At 48.1% G+C, this 19,764-nt stretch overlaps 1 protein-coding gene across 8 annotated transcripts in view; it reads left to right on the top strand.

Annotated features, from left to right (window-relative positions):
- LOC119969291 (ankyrin repeat and SOCS box protein 9-like) overlaps window positions 1-19,764 on the top strand; it is a 131,894-nt gene that overhangs the window by 63,595 nt on the left and 48,535 nt on the right. For all 8 annotated transcript variants that reach the window (XR_005461326.1, XM_038802713.1, XM_038802710.1 and 5 more), the window contains exon 5: window positions 7,160-7,310. Coding sequence is in view for 7 of the 8 variants with exons in the window: in XM_038802713.1 (XP_038658641.1) it covers window positions 7,160-7,310 (151 nt within the window). In the remaining variant the exon portion in view is untranslated. The remainder of the gene's footprint in view (window positions 1-7,159; window positions 7,311-19,764) is intronic.

The following is a 19,764-nucleotide window of genomic DNA, read 5'->3' as shown; positions in this document are numbered from 1 at the left end:
GTTCAACCCTTCCCACCCAGGATGGCACTGGGGATGCAAATATAAAGTATGGTTAGTCAATTAACATATACCATTCCTGTAGAGGTATTCCTTGCTAAGGCCATGCCAAACAACATTGCGTTTCTCATCACACATTCAGTATTTGTTGAATACATGCATATTAAACCCTTGAGTTGACAACTGGTTATGTTCGACCCTGTCTTTCCAGACAGGTTGGCCAACTGTTTATTTGTAATCCAGATGGGTACTTCTCCCTCATGAATTTGTCTCAGATTTTCCTGTGTTTGTACAAGCTGATCCATAAGTACTGCAGACGTCAATTTGGGTTGCCTTACGTTATGCTTTATGGCCTTTGTTAATCAATTTGTTAATGGTCCATGGGTAAATTCTTCTTTCTTCAATATTTTGTTAAATTGCACACTTAGTTTATGGACCTTATGGTTCACCAATGCGAGATCAATTAAGCTTACTGTTGAAATTCCTTATTGAACTGTGTGGGAGTGACACTTACCAACTGCGCTTTCTCCATCCCTTTATCTGGAGACTGGGATCTCATCTGCTTCCTCCACTGACCTGGACTGCATGTTTCATCACTAGCTTCAGCAGTGCTGTGTATAGTGCACAAGTTTTAGTCGGGCACCAAACGTTGATAATGTTCAATCCCAACCCTGCTCAGCTGAACAAAATAAGAGATAGCCATTTGCTGGTTCATTCCACAGGACAATACTGTGATCAGAGTCCAGCTGCCTGGTTGATTGGCCATTAACTGGTCACCATTAGCTGGTGCATTCTCCATGGCCACACCTCTATCAATCCGAGTCCACTTGCTAACCAATCAGCACTCTCTTCTTATACAATACAAAGTTGTTGTTTCCCCTGATATTGATATTCCTGTGATCGTCGTGATGAGTGCAAGACAAAAACTTTGACAAAATGTCTTTTTAAGTGATACTGAAGTTCTGGTCTACTAGATGATGATTTACATGTATTTCATTTAATTTAGTGTATTGTTTCTGCCATTCATGTTGCGGTCCAATCTACATTGGGGAGATCCCATGCGGATTATAGTGGCTGGCTGCTTGTCCCATGCTCATCCTGCACCGCCATCCCCTTGTCATTTAATCTCCATGTTCGTCGCCTTCCCATCGCAGATTTCCCCTTCTGCTCTCTCGCCCAAAGCCCTTTCACGAAAGATTATTGCGTTTCTAGCTTTTCCCAGTTCTGATGAAAGGTCACTGATCTGAAATGTTAGCTCTGTTTCTCTCTCCACAATTGCTACCTGACCAGTTGCATATTGGCAGCATTTTCTGATTTTATTTCAGATTTCCAGCATCCGCACTATTTTGTTTTGTAGATATGTAGCTGTGTTCCCTAGTCAGTCACCCATTGGAAATAATCTTTCTTTAGACTCTGGAGTGGTCCCAGCGGATTGGAAATTAGCAAACGTGATACCACTGTTTAGAAAAGGAGGTTGGCAGAAAGCGGGTATTAATAGGCCAGTTAGCTTAACTTCGGTAGCAGGGAAGATGCTGGAATCTATCATCGAGGAAGAAATAGAGAGGCTTCTGGAAGGAAATTGTTCCATTGGACAGATGCAACATAGGTTCATAAAGGGCAGGTCATGCCTAACTAATTCAGTGCAATTTTTTGAGGACATTACCAGTGCGGTAGATAATGGGGAGCCACTGGATGTGGTATATCTGGATTTCCAGAAAGCTTTTGACAAGGTGCCACTCAAAAGGTTGCTGTATAAGGTAAAGATGCATGGTGTGAAGGGTAAAGTAGTAGCATGGATAATTAATTGATTAAATGATAGAAAGCAAAGAGTGGGGATTAATGGGGATTTCTCTGGCTGGCAATCAGTAGCTAGTGGTGTCCCTCAGGGATCAGTGTTGGGCCCACAATTATACACAATTTACATAGATGATTTGGAGTTGGGGACCAAGTGCAATGTGTCCCAAGTTTGTAGACGACACTAAGATGAGTGGTAAAGCAAAAAGTATCGAGGATACTGGAAATCTGCAGAGGGATTTGGATAGATTAAGTGAATGGGCTAGGATCTGACAGATGGAATACATGTTGACAAATGTGAGGTTATCCATTTTGGTAGCAATAACAGCAAAAGGTATTATTTAACTGATAAAATATTAAAACATGCTGCTGTGCAGAGGGACTTGGGTGTCCTAGTGCATGAGTGGTAGCGCCAGGGTCCCAGGTTCGATTCCCTGCTGGGTCACTGTGCGGAGTCTGCACATTCTCCCCGTGTCTGCGTGGGTTTCCTCCGGGTGCTCCAGTTTCCTCCCACAGTCCAAAGACGTGCAGATTGGCCATGATAAATTTCCCTTAGTGACCAAAAAGGTTGGGAGTGGTTATTGGGTTACGGGGATAGGGTGAAAGTGAGGGCTTAAGTGGGTCAATGCAGACTCGATGGGCCGAATGGCCTCCTTCGGCACTGTATGTTCTATGAGCCGCAAAATGTTGGTTTACTGATACAACAGGTGATTAAGAAGGCAAATTAAGTTTTGTCCTTCATTGCTAGATGGATGGAGTTTAAGACTAGGGACGTTATGCTGCAACTGTGTAAGGTGTTAGTGAGGCCATACCTGGAGTATTGTGTTCGGTTTTGGTCTTCTTACCTGAGAAAGGACGTACTGGCGCTGGAGATTATGCAGAGGAGATTCACTAGGTTAATCCCAGAGTTGGTGGGTTTGGATTACAAAGTGAGGTTGAGTAGACTGGGACTGTACTTGTTGGAATTTAGAAGGATGTGGGGGGGAGGCTCTTCTAGAAACATTTAAAATTATGAAGGGAATAGATAGGATAGATGCGGGCAAGTTGTTTCCACTGGTGGGTGAAAGCAGAACTAGGGGGCATAGCCTCAAAATAAGGGGAAGTAGATTTAGGACTGAGTTTAGGAGGAACTTCTTCACCCAAAAGGTTGTGAATATATGGAATTCCCTGCCCAGTGAAGCAGTTGACGCTCTTTCATTAAATGTTTTCAAGATAAAGATAGATAGTTTTTTGAAGAATAAAGCAATAAAGGGTTATGGTGTTCGGATGGGAAAGTGGAGCTGAGTCCACAAAAGATCAGCCATGATCTCACTGAATGGCGGAGCAGGCTCGAAGGGCCAGATGACCTACTCCTGCTCCTAGTTCTTATGTTCTTAATACCGTGGAGGTCTAGGTGGTGGGGTTATGTATCTGTGAATGATTTGTGATTTTGGAAAAAGGCATATTCATGGACCTATGTTATTGGGGTCAGTACTTTGACCAAATAAATACCTCGGTTTATCGGCATCTGAAACCCAAAATCTCAGTTTCTAATTTCTAGTTGTCAGAGGAGGGGTAAATATGTGTGTTCTAATTAATAAAGTTTGTAACACTAATTTCAATTGTCACAGCTACTTAGAATTACTTGCAACCAATATAAAAGCAAAATACTGCAGCTGCTGGCATTCTGAAATAAAAACAGAAAATGCTAGAAAAACTCAGCAGGCCGATCTGTGGAGAGAGAAACAAAGTTAATGTCTCAAGTGCATATGACTGTTTCTCTCTCCACAGATGCTGCCAGACCCCCTGAGTTGTTTCGGCACTTTCTGTTACCACTGGCAACCAACTTTGCCGGTTTAATCAGAGGATTCAAACATCGTCACAGTTGCGAGTTTGGCATAGAGGCTGCAGACTTCAGTTGTATCTTAAGTCTCCGTTCCAATACTGTACCCTTTCTACGTGACAATCCACAAGTTTCCGTATTACTCCTTGCAGCTCCGTACTAAGTGACTGTTAATGAGCGTCCATTTTTGCTCAGCAATAACTTTTCACACACATCAGCACACGTCCCCTAATTTTCTATCTAACTGATAGAACACGAGTGAATACAGCATGTGAAACTTCTAGTTATAAATCTGTACCACTTCATATCCATCTAAGAATGATGTGATCGCAGATGTTCCCTATCTGCTGAACTAACTTCTTGAGAGCTTCTTCAAACAACTGCAGGTAGGGGCAGCACGGTGGCCTAGTAGTTAGCACAACTGCCTCACGGCGCTGAGGTCCCAGGTTCGATCCCGGCTCTGGGTCACTGTCCATGTGGAGTTTGCACATTCTCCCCGTGTCTGTGTGAGTTTCGCCCCCACAACCCAAAAATGTGCTGAGTAGGTGGATTGGCCACGCTAAATTGCCCCTTAATTGGAAAAAATAATTGGGTAATCTAAATTTAAAAAAATAAATAAATAAAAACAACTGCAGGTGTGCTAATTACAACCAAGGAAACAATGGCTGTAGCAGTTAAACTGATTGAAATACAGGTGGCACTCCTGTCACAGTCGAGACGGGAAGGAAAGTAAATCCATAGCAACGTCAACCAGACTATTCTAGCAGTTATCATTTTTTTAATTTAAAAAATAGACAAAGGTTGACCCTGACTAGCCATGACTCGTACCAGAGGAATTTCTAACCTTCAGACAAATCATCAGAAACTCGTTATCTTTTTTTTTTTAAAAAAAGCACAAATGCCCCTTCCTCAAAAAACCTCTTTATATTTCTAAATAATTAGGTCCCAGAGACGTTGTTTCAATAATAAAAGGAATCCTGACTCCTGTTGAACACCAAGATTTCAGCCCTAGGAAGATGCATCATTTGTCCAACGTTGAGGAGAGGTCGTGGGAGATGGGTCACATGATCTCCCCAAGCTGCTAGAACATGTAATAATACCCTGTGTACCCGAACCCAGGCAGTTACTGTTTGACATCCAGAGATTGTTCTTTATACATGCACAGAATGGGTATAGAAGGACACGGCACTAGGAAGTGCTGAGGGTTTTGGCCAAGGGTGTATCATGACCAGTATAGGCTTGGTGGGCTGAAGGGCCTGTTCCTGTTCTGTATTGTTTTTTGAGAACAGGACTCCAGGCAGCAGCCTGTGCTGTCTGCCATCTTACCGTCAGACAGGTATCAGCAGAAAGAGCTCCATTCAGGTACAAGTCCCTCTACTCTGTCAACTATTGGAACATGGGAACCTGTGCCCTCAAACTTAATTCAACTCCACGTGCCTTCTCACCTCGTGGAAAACTCGCTTCTGGAAAGACTGATCATCCTGCGACAGTCAACTAGCCTACCCTTGGAAGAAACCCCCCCCCCCGGCCGCCTCCACCATTAGACTTTTGATTCTAGACACAAATAAACCATAGCTTGTATTTTTACTGTGGCCTGACCCTGTCCCTCTTTCCTTCCCTTCTGTCTCTGAGTGCAAAGAGGGGCAGACATGGCAAAATCACTTTCCCACATTTTGTATGTAAGTGATAGATAGAACAGTACAGCACAGAACAGGCCCTTCGGCCCTCGATGTTGTGCCGAGCAATGATCACCCTACTCAAACCCACGTATCCACCCTATACCCGTAACCCAACAACTCTCCCCCCTTAACCTTACTATTAGGACACTACGGGCAATTTAGCATGGCCAATCCACCTAACCCGCACATCTTTGGACTGTGGGAGGAAACCGGAGCACCCGGAGGAAACCCACGCACACACGGGGAGGACGTGCAGACTCCACACAGACAGTGACCCAGCCGGGAATCGAACCTGGGACCCTGGAGCTGTGAAGCATTTATGCTAACCACCATGCTACCGTGCTGCCCCTGCTACCGTGCTGCCCCAGTGCCCCAGGGGATAAGTGAATTAAACCAACCACCTTTATTTTATCTTCTGTCTAGTGTCTGCTGTGCTAGTTATTCATAGAGGATTGGAGCACTTCAAAATTAAGGGTAGGGGAAAATATGCCACTACATATAAAGGGAGAATCAAAAATAAGAAAAGCTTCTCTATTTACAGAAGGGTAGTGAGAGCTGTTTAAATTCCCCCTCCTGCTCATAAGAGTCTTTTATATAAAGGTGAATACTGAATAAACTGGAAGGGGGTGAAGCCAACAGACCCAATTAGCCACCGATATTTCAAAGCAATATTGTGAATTTTAATTTCACTGTGTTTCTCACACAAATTTCCATTGTTGATGTTTCCCTTGTTGTGCTTAGCCAGAGTATTTTTACAGACTTAGTTTACAGTCAGTCTTTGCTGTGAAAGGGCTGATATTAACTCCTCACCGTCCTATGCAATTCCGTTCCTTAGACAAAAACAAAGTACTATACATGCTGGAAATCTGAACTAAAAACAGAAGATTTCAGACACATTCAGCAGGTCTGGTGACCTGATGGAAGGTCAGCGGCCTGCATGGTTAGCTTTGTTTCTCTCTCTACAGATGTGCCTGATCTGCTTCAGCAGCACCTATACAATAGTTTTTAGGGCACTATCGGATCCAAGGGATATTGGGGATAAGGTGGGAAGGGGGGAACTCGGGTAGAAGATCAGTCATAATCTTTTTGAATGGCGGCGTGTTGAGGGGCTGAGTGGTCTCATGCTGCTCCTATTTCTTCATATATTTCAGTTTCTGCCCTCTTTCACACAAAGGGAGCAATGGCTGAGGAGGAACCAGTTGAGAGCCCAAATCCCTGTCTGGGTTTACAACTATCGTTCCACATTGCTTTCGGCAATGCCTCCATTCCTAACATGCATTAAGGCAACACCACAGTTTGGTATTTACTGCAGCTAAATTGACTGATTCTTCCTCACTCGATAGGCAAGGTTGCCGTTACTTTATTGTAACGATAAATCAATAGCAGTTAAACATTTGCAGATGTCAAGGTACCTCACTGGCCTTGCTCGAGATAAACAATGTGTGAATGGTCATGCAAAAAATTGAAAGAGACTGCGCACTTGAAACAAAATGGCAACACTTAATTTTAAAGAGCTGGGCTTACTTATTAACCCTTTCCTTCCGGTATAATTTGTTTGATGCAGTACAAAGGAGTTTATAATTGGATTTTATATTTGTGGTCTTCATTGAATGATAAAGGTGAAAAAATCTGGGTTTATTTATGCAAATCTCAGTAGCTTTACCTGCACTTTTTGAGTATCCTTCTAGAAGCCTGATTCCTACATTCGCAGACTAGATCTCACTAGTTACTTTACTGAAACATCTATATATCTGTATTCTTAAACTGAACGATGAGCTTACACTAATGTTAAGGCCGCATTTATAAATGGTCACACTAAAACTGATATACGAACATAAACTTGGGCATCAACCTTCTCTTCCGCCAGGTAAATATAGCAACGGTTGACTGGAACACTCCACTATACAATGCATGCTACAGTGGCAGTGAGGCCTGTGTGAATCTCCTCTTGCAACAAGGAGCTGAGCCCCTAGGAGGATGTACGCTGGCTTCACCTATCCATGAAGCAGTAAAGCGAGGCAAGTGATCCAAAAACACAATCCTTCACCTCTTGCTGTATTTACAACATATATCCCAAACCATAGAGCTCCAAGAAATCAAACCCTAGACATCTGAGAGCTACAGGGAAACTGTTTTGAGACTAACCAATTTGATTTAAATTCACTGAAACAAAGATTATTATAAAGTAATAAAACTATACAGAGAAGCTGCTCTAATTCTGTAATATTAGCCCTATGAACCAGTTTAGCTATGCAGCAAGTGTACATGAAAGTGATGGGTTCCTTACGTGGAGTTTTCAATGGCCCATGGGATCCATCACCAGCCTCCAGAAATCTAGGAATGCAGAAAGTGGGAGCCTGTCTTTCGGTTGCGCAAGGAATTGGTATTTAGTTGAATGCCCTGTGCAAGAGGATATTGGTAACCCCCTGCTAAATGTGCACGATCTTACAACTCTTTGCTGAGGTCATCAGTGCCTGAATGGAGAGAGGAGTCAGTCATTGACATTGAGGCCATTGTCACCTACCTTGGACGCGTTTCAATGGAAAAGTTTCTTTTTTTTAATTTAAAAATAATTTTTATTGGAATTTTTTGAAAAATATATATCAACAAAACAATAATAACAATAATAATAATAAACACCCCCCGGCACCCGTAACAACGCATATAACAAACCCCCCCCACCCACCCCCCCAACCCCAATAAACAACAGAATAAATTAACAATAAGCAAATTAACTTAAACACTATCCCCCTAACCACCCCCCCCCCCCCCCCCCCACCCCCCCCCCCCCTCCCCGGTTGCTGCTGCCTAGCACCTTATCGTTGAGCCAGAAAGTCGAGGAAAGGCTGCCACCTCCTAAAGAACCCTTGTACCGACCCCCTCAGGGCGAACTTGACCCTCTCCAACTTAATGAATCCCGCCATGTCATTAATCCAGGTCTCCACACTCGGAGGTCTCGCATCTTTCCACTGCAGCAAGATCCTCCGCCGGGCTACTAGGGACGCAAAGGCCAAGACATCGGCCTCTTTCGCCTCCTGCACTCCCGGCTCCACCCCAACCCCAAATATCGCGAGTCCCCAACCTGGCTTGACCCTGGATACCACCACCCTCGACACCGTCCCCGCCACCCCCTTCCAGAACTCCTCCAGTGCCGGGCATGCCCAGAACATATGGGCATGGTTCGCTGGACTCCCCGAACACCTGACGCACCTGTCTTTGTCCCCAAAGAACCTACTCATCCTAGATCCGGACATGTGGGCCCGGTGCAGCACCTTGAACTGGATGAGACTAAGCCTCGCACATGAAGAGGAGGAGTTCACCCACTCCAAGGCGTCCACCCATGTCCCCTCCTCAATCTGCTCCCCCAGCTCCACCTCCCACTTAGCCTTCAGCTCCTCTACCGACGCCTCCCCCACCTCCTGCATTACCTGGTAGATGTCAGACACCTTCCCATCCCCGACCCACACCCCCGAAAGCACCCTATCCCTCACCCTCCGTGGGGGCAGCAAAGGGAACCCCTCCACCTGTCGCCTAGCAAACGCCTTGACCTGAAGGTACCTGAACATATTCCCCGGGGGAGCTCAAACTTCTCCTCCAGTTCACCAAGGCTCGCGAACCTCCCGTCAATAAACAGGTCTCCCAACTTCCTAATGCCCGCCCTGTGCCACCCCAGGAACCCGTCATCAATGTCCCCTGGGACAAACCGGTGGTTCCCCCGCAGCGGGGCCTCCACCAAGCCCCCCACTTCCCCCCTGTGTCGCCTCCACTGCCCCCAAAGTTTTAGGGTTGCCACCACCACCGGGCTCGTGGTGTATCTCGTTGGAGGGAGCGGCAACGGAGCCGTTACCAGTGCCTTCAGGCTCGTGCCTCCGCAGGACGCCATCTCCATCCTTTTCCATGCTGCCCCCTCCCCCTCCATTACCCACTTGCGTACCATCGAGACATTAGCCGCCCAATAGTACCCAGAGAGGTTGGGCAGCGCCAGCCCCCCTCGATCCCTGCCCCGCTCCAAAAAGACCCTCGGAGTCCCATGTGCCCAAACAAATCCCAGGTTGCTGCTGTTCACCCTCCTAAAAAAGGCCCTCGGAACGAAAATGGGGAGGCACTGAAACAAAAACAAAAACCTCGGGAGCACCGTCAATTTAACGGACTGTACTCTACCCGCCAACGACAACGGCAGCATGTCCCACCTTTTAAATTCCTCCTTCTTCTGCTCCACCAACTTAGTAAAATTGAGCTTGTGCAGAGTCCCCCAGCTCCTAGCCACCTGAACCCCTAGGTACCTAAAACTCCGCACTGCCCTCTTTAGCGGGAGCCTACCAATCCCCTCCTCCTGATCTCCCGGGTGTACGACAAACAGCTCACTCTTGCCCAGGTTCAATTTATATCCCGAGAAACTCCCAAACTCAGCAAGAATCTCCATCACCTCCGGCATTCCCCCCACCGGGTCTGCTACATACAACAGCAAGTCGTCCGCATACAGTGACACTCTGTGCTCCTCCCCACCTCGCACCAAACCCCTCCACCTCCTCGACTCCCTGAAAGCCATGGCAAGAGGCTCTATTGCCAGCGCAAAAAGCAAGGGGGACAGGGACAGGGACCCTGCCTCGTCCCACGGTGGAGCCTGAAGTACTCGGACCTCCTCCCATTTGTCGCTACACTCGCCATCGGGGCCTCATACAGCAACCTCACCCATTTAATAAACCCCACCCCAAACCCGAACCTCTCCAACAACTCCCACAAGTACCCCCACTCAACCCTGTCAAAGGCCTTCTCCGCATCCAATGCCACCACAATCTCCGCCTCTCCTTCTGCTGCCGGCATCATTATCACATTTAGCAGCCTTCGCACGTTAGTGTTCAGCTACCTCCCCTTCACAAAACCCGTCTGATCTTCATGTATCACCCCCGGTACACAGTCCTCTATTCTAGTGGCCAAGATCTTCGCCAACAACGTGGCGTCTACATTCAGCAGTGAAATCGGCCTGTATGATCCGCACTGCAAGGGGTCTTTATCACGCTTCAGGATCAGGGAGATTAGTGCCCGAGACATTGTCGTGGGCAGAACAACCCCCTCCCATGCCTCGTTAAAGGTCCTGACCAACAGGGGGCCCAGCAGGTCCGCATATTTCTTATAAAATTCAACCGGGAACCCATCCGGTCCCGGCGCCTTCCCCGACTGCATGTGGCCAATCCCACTGACCAGCTCCTCCAACTCGATCGGCGCCCCCAGTCCCTCCACCTGCTTCTCCTGCACCCTTGGAAATCGGAGCCTGTCCAAAAAATTCTCCATTCCCCCTCCCACCGCCGGCAGCTCCGACCGGTACAGTTCCCTATAGAAGTCCCTAAAGACCTCATTGACCTCTGCCCCATGCCGCACCACATTCCCATCTCTATCCTTCACTCCACCAATCTCTCTAGCCGCGTCCCGCTTACGCAGCTGGTGCGCCAGCATCCTGCTCGCCTTCTCTCCATACTCATAGACCGCTCCCTGCGCCTTCCTCCACTGTGTCTCCGCCTTTCTGGTGGTCAATAAATCAAACTTGGCCTGCAAGCTATGCCGTTCCCCCAGCAATCCCTCCTCCGGGGCCTCCGCGTACCTCCTATCTACACTCAACAGCTCCTCCACCAGTCTCTCCCTCTCCCTCCTCTTCCCCCTCTCCCTATGGGCTCGGATAGAGATCAGCTCCCCCTAATCACTGCCTTCAGAGCCTCCCACACCATCCCCACCTGGACCTCCCCAGTATCATTGACCTCGAGGTACCTCGCGATACATCCCCGAACCCTCCTACGCACCTCATCAGCCAACAACCCCACGTCCAGACGCCAAAGCGGGCGCTGGTCCCGCGCCGCCCCCATCCCCAGATCCACCCAATGCAGAGCATGGTCCGAAATCGGATAGCCGAATATTCGGCCTCCTCCACCCTCGGGACCAGACCCCTGCTCAAAACAAAGAAATCAATGCGGGAATAAACCCTGTGCACATGGGAGAAAAAGGAGTACTCCTGAGCCCTCGGACTCCCGAACCTCCAGGGATCCACTCCTCCCATCTGGTCCATAAACCCCCTCAATACCTTGGCCACCGCTGGCCTCCTGCCTGTCCTTGAACTAGAACGATCCAGTAGGGGATCCAGCACCGTATTGAAGCCCCCCCACCTCCAGGTCAGGAATGCGGCCCAACATACGCCTCATGAAACCAGCATCATCCCAATTTGGGGCGTACACATTAACCAACACCACCCTCTCCCCCTGCAGCTTACCGCTCACCATCACATATCTGCCGCCACTATCAGCCACAACCTCAGACGCCTCAAACGCCACCCTCTTCCCCACCAGGATTGCCACCCCCCCAGTTCTTCGAGTCGAGCCCTGAGTGGAAAACCTGCCCCACCCACCCCTTCCTCAGACGGACCTGGTCCGCCACCTTCAGGTGGGTCTCCTGGAGCATGGCCACGTCCGCCTTCAGCCCCTTCAGATGCGAGAACACCCGGGCCCGCTTAACCGGCCCATTCACGTTCACGTAATCAGCCGGATCAGGGGGCACCCCGCCCCCCCTCCCCCGTCGACTAGCCAAAACCCATTGACTGCTCGCCCCTGGCCATCACCCTTTCGGCCTGTTTCCCACGGCGATAGAACCTCACCCCGACCCCCTCGAACTCCTCCCTGGCCAATCCAGCAGCAACCCGGTATCCCCCCCCCCAGGCCACTGTACTCCCGTGAGCCAGCTGACTTCTGCTGACCCTGGCAGCTCCTGCTCTAACTCTGACCCCTCCCGATATGAGGTCCCCCCTCCTCCCCTGCATCAGCCCCTGGGCACCGCTTCAGCGCGGGAAACCTGGTCTAATAACCACGCCCCTCGCCACCAGCTCCACCCCCTCGTCCTGCAGCGCGGGAAACCAGACGCGGGAAACCAGAGAAAAGCCCGCGCTTTCACACTGCCCCACCCCACCAACGCAGCTCCCAAACAGCAGTCCCAGCCCAACCGCCAACTCCGTACAAACAAAGATCCAGATCAACCACAAACCCCAGTACCCCCCTTAGAACACAGAACCATAACCCACATCGTCCGAAAGCGAGAGAAAAAACAAAAACAAACAGAATAACCCGCTACAGCATAAACAATGATACATGAATAGAATAGAAAAACTCCCACAGCCCCCAATCTCTAGTTCGAGTCCAGCTTTTCAGCCTGCACAAAGGCCCACGCTTCCTCCAGGGACTCAAAGTAGTGATGCCGGTCCTTGTAGGTGACCCACAGGCGCGCATGCGGCAACATGCCGAACTTCACCTGCTTTCCATGGAGCACCGCCTTCATCCGGTTAAACCCGGCTCTCCGCTTGGCCACCTCTGCACTCCAGTCCTGGTAGATACGCACTACTGAATTCTCCCACTTACTACTCCTCACCTTCTTGGCCCATCGCAGAACACACTCCCAGTCACTGAACCGATGGAACCGCACCAGCACCACCCGCGGGGGTTCATTCGCCTTAGGCCGCCTGGCCAGTACTCTGTGGGCCCCCTCCAGCTCCAGGGGCAGATGGAAGGATCCTGCCCCCACCAGCGAGTTCAATATCACGGCCACATAGGCCGGCAGGTCCGACCCCTCCAGCCCCACCTCGAGGCCCAGGATCCGCAGGTTCTTCCTCCGTGACCGAAGCTCCATCTCCTCGAACCGATCTTGCCACATTTTATGAAGTGCCTCGTGTATCTCCACCTTCCCCACGAGGGCCGAAACCACCTCCTCGCGCTCAGAGGCCTGCTGCTGCAACTCAAGTATCGCTGCACCCTGGGTTGTCTGGGTCTCCAGCAGCTTACTCGTCGTCACCTTCAGGGATTCCAACAACTCCCCTTTCAGCTCCGTGAAATAGCGCAGAAGGGCCGCCTGCTGCTCCTCAGCCCACTGCCTCCACTCCTCAGGGGCTCCACCGGCCGCCATTTTGTCCACCTTCCCCCGCTTTTCCAGGGGAGCTGCTGCCGTTTTTCTCCTCGCCCCACATCGAGTCCGAACCATAAATCCCGGGGGGTTTTGCTCCAGACCCCTTTATCCACAGGGAATCGTCGGATCAGCGCCGTTTGGGGCCCTTAAAAGAGCCCACAAGTCCTTTTAAAGCGGGAGCTGCCGAACGTGCGGCTTAGCTCCGCATAGCCGCAACCGGAAGTCCAATGGAAAAGTTTCTAAGTTCATCTGTGGCGGATGTTACAGGGAGGTTCCTGTTGGCTCTGCTGACAAATTCCATACCGCTATCCAATGACACTTAGTCACTTTTTTGGGTCCTGCGAGTTTCTCACTGGTTAAGCCCACATTTTCAGCACTGGGGAGCTGAATTCCGAGATTGTGCTGCTATTTTGAGACGGTAACCCGATCTATACGTGAGCTTGTGGGTCCCCACAACCCTCACCCATAGGAAATGTCAGCCCCCCACACAGATGGGGGCCCCCAAAATCCCCTTACAGAACCCCCCAGGACTTCTATCACCCCCAAACCTCTGAGGCCCCTACATACCTGCCCTGCAGCCTTCGATTTCCCCCATCCACCCTCCTTTCATGGACATGGCCCCCTTGGGCCCTGACCCATGGCAGTGCCACCTGGGCACTCTTACACTGACAACCTGGCATCCAGGGAAAGTGCTCCAGCCAGCTTGGCAGTGACAGGGTGGCCTGTGTTCCAGGGTCGTTCAGGGAGCCACCCTGCTCTGACCCTGACCACCCAGGGCATCTAATGGCCCGGGAGATTCCCTGGGTGCTGATCCGGGACCAGTAATGATTGGCGCCTGCTGAGGAAGCCGCTGAAACGAGGGAGGCCGGTAGATCCCGGGTAGGTAGGCCTTAAGTAGGTACGCTATCTACTTCAGCAAGTGCCGTTTGGTCACGCCACTTTTGGGTGGAGTTCTGTTTCCAGTGTCTTGCGGGACTTGGGTGCGAGGTGCTCAGGCTGCCAGGAGGCTCGTTGGAGGCCTCTCCCAGGATTCCCCGGCCATGTTGTGCTCTCACTCAAGCACAGCGTGGCCAGAGACTTGTGCCCCTTGACACTGAAAAGACCCTGCCGGAGGCATTGTAGGGGCACGAGAATCCCTGTGGAGTCTCACTTTGGTTCACAGCCACACCCTGGACAGAACAAGAATTGGTGACTCAATACCAGTTAACATGTGAAAACAACCATTTTGATAGTTTTTTTTTAATAACTAAAGGAAGAAAGACAACTTAATTGTAGCACAAATGGTAACTCCAAATTGGTCTGTTCTAGACACTTCATTAAAATGGTAAAATTCCCATTTGTTCATACATAACCAATCTCCGAATAACCTTCAATGGTGGTGGATTCTCCGTTCAGCCACTCCATCAATATCCCTTCCTCTGTCGCCCTCAGTGGTCAACTATTCCACTCTGGCTGCACTCCTGAATGTTTGATGCTGTGCTCTTTTAAGTCCTATTTCTGGCTCCATTCCCACTTTCTGAGGCCTCCATCCAGACTTTCTCAAAACAATAGTCTGACAACCATGGGTATTTATCAAATTCTTCTCCCAAGGCACTGCAAGGCTTACAACCAAACTCCATCAACCAGACTCCTGCTGACTCCATTTCTGTAAGAGTCCTTCCTGTTTATTTCCTCTGTTCCCATTTATTTTCTTATGTTTTATTATTTTGGTCGTTGACCCATAATCGGGATGTATCTTTAAGCAGGTGGGAAACAGTCGGATTGCCAGGACACTGTGTTCCCAGGTTTTGTATTTTGGAGAGTGGACCCTGGACTCCTCGGCACCGAGTGGATCTTAAGAAACCGATTTGGAGGGAGTTGGTTTGATTGGCTAACTGGCAACATGTGGATTGGCCAGGGACAGTGTTCTGCCTGACAGCGGTCTGTGATTGGTTCCTGCTAGATGCTTTCTGAGAGAGCTGGGCAGAAGTGTTTAGACCTTGGAAGTGAAATGATCTCTCTCACTCTCCCACTCTCACTCTAATTCTCTCACTCCTCACACTCTCTCTCTCTCTCTCTCTCACTTTCACTCTCACTTTCACTTTCTCATTCTCACTCTCTCTCATTTTCACTCTCTCTCACTCTTTTCTCTCTCTCTCTCTCTCTGAAATGATGTAAAAAGAGACAATCTTGACAGAGAAAACCTTCTCAAGCCTAGAAGGAAGAAGTACCAAAATAAAAGCCTGAAGTTCAGAAAGACATTGACTGGAAGTCATATCCCAGTGCATCAAAGCTCCTTATCCTTTTATTTTTCTCAATTTATTTCCCTTTCCATCACCCTTCCCCTTCTGTGTGTAGAAAGTGGTGTGAGTTAGGAAGGGTGGGTTGGGAAAAGGGTAGTAGTTACATTTTCTGTTTGTTTAAGTAGAATACTGTACATAATAAAAGGTTAATTGTATTGTAAAGTTACAAACCTGGTGACTGTAGGTTATTGGGCTCAACCAAGGACTTCTGGTATTTTAAATAAAATCTAATTCCACCTGTGTTTCAACTCCGAGTCAAGTGGGGCTGGAATTAACTGCACTAACCCAGGGTACCATGACATAGTTTGGGGACTCATCCCAAATGGTACGATTTGGGGTATAGTATAAAAGAGGCACCAGGTTTGTATTAGTATAACAGGCTGGATCTGGAACCTGCTAAGACCTTTCTTCTGTGGAGGACTTGTCTTTAGTTTATTTACAAAGGCTACAAAAAGACAAGTTAATTGAATTGGCAATTGCGGTGCCGGTTAAAGCTAAGAAAGTCGCGGTATATGAGTATTTGTTGTGTGCATGGGTCTGTTAGAAACACAGGAGAGTCCACATGCAAGTAGTCCAGGTAGTGAAGCATCAGAAGCATTTTCTGGTGGGGCAACTGATCTGTAGAGAATTTGGTTGCAGTTCGAGCATGAGAGGGAGTTTTAAAAAATGGACATGCTGGGCACGCTGGATGCGGAAAAAAGTGCTTTTCAAAAGGAAATTGAAATGAGGAAACTTGATGTTCAAATGGAAAGATTAGAAACAGATGAAAAGAAGAGAGAGTATTATTTTAAGAAGTTGGAGTTAAACACAGAAGTTGAAGAATGTCAAGAAGAAAGAGTAACCCTTCCCAGTCCCTCGTGGGGATATGTTTAAATATTTTGCTGCGAACCTGAAATGATGCCGAGTCTGCAAAGAGACATCCTTGACAGAGAAAACCATTGTAAGCCCAGAAGGAAGGAGTACCAACACAAAAGCCCGAAGTTCAGAAAGTACCAAAATGTGCAGAAAAGTATGTAGCAGAATTCTTCGTGGCATTTGAGACAATAGCAATTCCAGATGGAGTGATGAAAGGAAAAGTAGACATTTCCCATGCAAAGTAAACTGACGAGAAGTTTATGCTTCCCTGCCAGAGGGCGTGCCGAAGGATAACGACAAGATAAAAAAGACTATTCCGGGTGCATACGAATTGGTTCCAGAGACATATAAGCAAAAGTTTCAGAATTTAAGGAAACAGCTGGGACAGACCTATGTTGAATTTGAAAGGGTTAAGCAGAACAATCTTGATTGGTGGGTACAAGCATTGGGGGTTGAAATACCTGTGAGACGCCAAGAGAAATCATTCTCTTCGAAAAATTTAAGTATTCACTACTTTCTGTAATAAGAACCCATGTTGAAGACCAAAGGGTTATAATCGCTAGACCAGCAGCAATAATGGCTGATGATTATGACTTGATCCATAAATTTTAATCATTGTTCAGTCACCCCCATAATTTTGAGACGGTTACGAAGAGGAAGAGTGAAAGGAAGGCAGGTAGCCAAGGGAAGGAAGGGATAGCTGGGAATGCTCCCAAGATCTCTTTCTCAGACCACGAAGGAAGATACTGAGGGTGGAGGTGAGACCTGAAGGTGTTGCCATTGCAATAAAATGGAACGCATTGGTTCATAATGAGCTTCTAAAAAGGGAACGAAAGTGGAGAATACTACAAGACAGATTGTAACTCGAGCTAGAACTAGGAGAGCTGAGATAAACACTGCTGTGGGAGCAGGTGTGGCAAATAGGTAGATTGGAGATATGTAGGGTTTTTGTCTAATGGGAAGATCACCCCATTTTGATCAAATGATGTGGCCAATACCATAACTATTTCAAGCCACACAAGTGCTACGCAAATTCTCTTACCAGAGAGTGATTTGGTTTTCCCTTTGGTGAGTTTACTGAAAGCTAAGGTGTTAGTGAATGGGATAAGTGGAGAGTATGTCCCCTGTATGAAGTACAATTGGAGTGTGATTTATTATCAGGCCCAGGAGTTGTCGGAGTGGTGAAGTTACCAGTAGATGGAGTAGTCTTAGGAGAATGATTTGGCAGGAATTAAGTTTATCTCTTCACCCATGATTACAGAGTGTCTGAGGGAAGATCAGCTTTTCTCAGAGGGCAGTGTGTGTTTTCTGGTAGGTAGAATCAAAGAAGCTTAGGTCACAGTGAGGGGCCATTGGGGTGGTAGAGTGGTTGGCACTGCTGCCTCTCAGCGCCAGGGACCCGGGTTCAATTGCGGCCTCAGGTGACTGTGGAGTTGAATTTTCTCCTCATGTCTGCGTGGGTTTCCGCCGGGTGCTCTGGTTTCCTCCCACAGTCCAAAGATGTGCTGGTTAGGTAGATTGGCCATGCTAAATTGCCCTTCGTGTCCAAAAAATGTTAAGTGGGGGTTACGGGGATAGGGTAGATACGTGGGCTTCAGTAGGGTGCTCTTTGTAAGGGCCGGTGCAGACTCGATGGGCCGAATGCCTCCTTATGCACTGTAAATTCCATGTTCTAGGAGTTGAGGCTGAAGTGGTTCCAGAGTGCTATTACGTTACAAACTGAGTACTGATGAGGAAGTGGAGAGATCCTGCGGACGAAGAATAGATGGTTGTTGATCGGACAGTGGTACTGCACAAATATCGTAGGAATACTGCAGGTGACACATGAGATACCAATGGCAGGACATGTGGGAATTTGGAAAACACTGGTATCAATCAACAGGCATTTTGACCAGGACTGCATAAGGATGTAATGTAATTCTGCAGAAACCGTCATACCTGTCAGATAATAGGTAAACCCCAACTCCTAATGTGATTTGACCAGCACCTTTGATACCCATACCAGTGTTTGAAGAACCACTTAGTCAGATTGTAGGATCATTGCCTCACATGAGAGCAGGACATAGAACATACAGTGCAGAAGGCCCGTCGAGTCTGCACCGACCTACTTCAGCCCTCACTTCCACCCTATCCCAATAACCCCTCCAAACCTTTTTTGGACACTAAGGGCAATTTAGCATGGCCAATCCACCTAACCACGTCTTTGGACTGAGAGGAAACTGGAGGAAACCCAAGCAGACATGGGGAGAACGTGCAAACTCCGCACAGACAGTGATCCAGCGGGGAATCGAACCTGGGACCCTGGCGCTGTGAAGCCACAGTGCTAGTCACTTGTGCTACCGTTCTACGCATCATGTACATCGGTACATTCTTACAATCTCATGGATATGACCACCCGATTTCCACAAATCATATTGTCAAGAACAATTACAGCTAATTACTCTTCACATGAAGAGTGATCAATGTATGGCACAGACTTTCAGATAGAATAGTGGACACAACAAGCCTGGAAGAAATTAAGGAACAATTGGTACAGCAATGGCAATCTTCATCATTAGGAGCATCTGTAATTAATGTCACCATTTTATTAAAGTTGAGTAAGAAACTATAACAATGACACTGTACCCAATGAGAAAGAGAAGCTAAAGTATCCAATTCAGGATGGCATACAGAATGAAATTATCAGCACACGGTTCACAATTTCTCCTTTAACTTATCTCACATCCTCAATGCAAGGTGTGGCTCTGGGTAATCTCATGGGTGCCAGTTTTGTGTGTCATTTTGTTGGTGTGTGGAACGTTCTTAGTTCCAGTCCTTCTCGGGTCCCCTTCCACAATTGTTTTTACGGTACATCGATGACTGTATCGGTGCTGTTTCATACTCTTGACTGGAACTGAAACAATTAATCAGTTTTGCTTCCATTTTCCGCCTCTCTATCACCTTCACATGGTCCACCCTCAGACACTTGCCTTCCCTTCCTTGACTTGTGGTTCTGGGCACAACGGATAGTGTGTTGGACTTCTAGTCATTGTCATGATGAGTTAGTTAAAGGTTAAGGGTTCATATCCCACCAGAGTCAGATTTGAGCGGTGTGGTGGTTGGCACTGCTGCCTCGCAGCTCCAGTGACCCGGGTTTGGTTCAGGCCTTGGGTGGCTGTCTGTGTGGAATTTGCACGTTTTCCCCGTGTCGGTGTGGATTTCCTCTGGATGCTCCGGTTTCCTCCCATGGTCCAGGGATGTGCAGGTTGGGTGGATTGGCCATGATAAATTGCCCCTTAGTGTCCAAAAGGTTACGTGAGGTTACGGGGATAGGGTGGAGTCATGGGCTTAAGTACGGTGCTCTTTTCAAGGGCCGATGCAGACTCAATGGGCCGAATGACCTCCTTCTGCACTGTAAATT

The sequence above is a fragment of the Scyliorhinus canicula genome, chromosome 7, assembly GCF_902713615.1.
Source record: "Scyliorhinus canicula chromosome 7, sScyCan1.1, whole genome shotgun sequence".
Taxonomy (NCBI): domain Eukaryota; kingdom Metazoa; phylum Chordata; class Chondrichthyes; order Carcharhiniformes; family Scyliorhinidae; genus Scyliorhinus; species Scyliorhinus canicula.
This window is presented reverse-complemented; position numbering and strand designations above follow the sequence as displayed.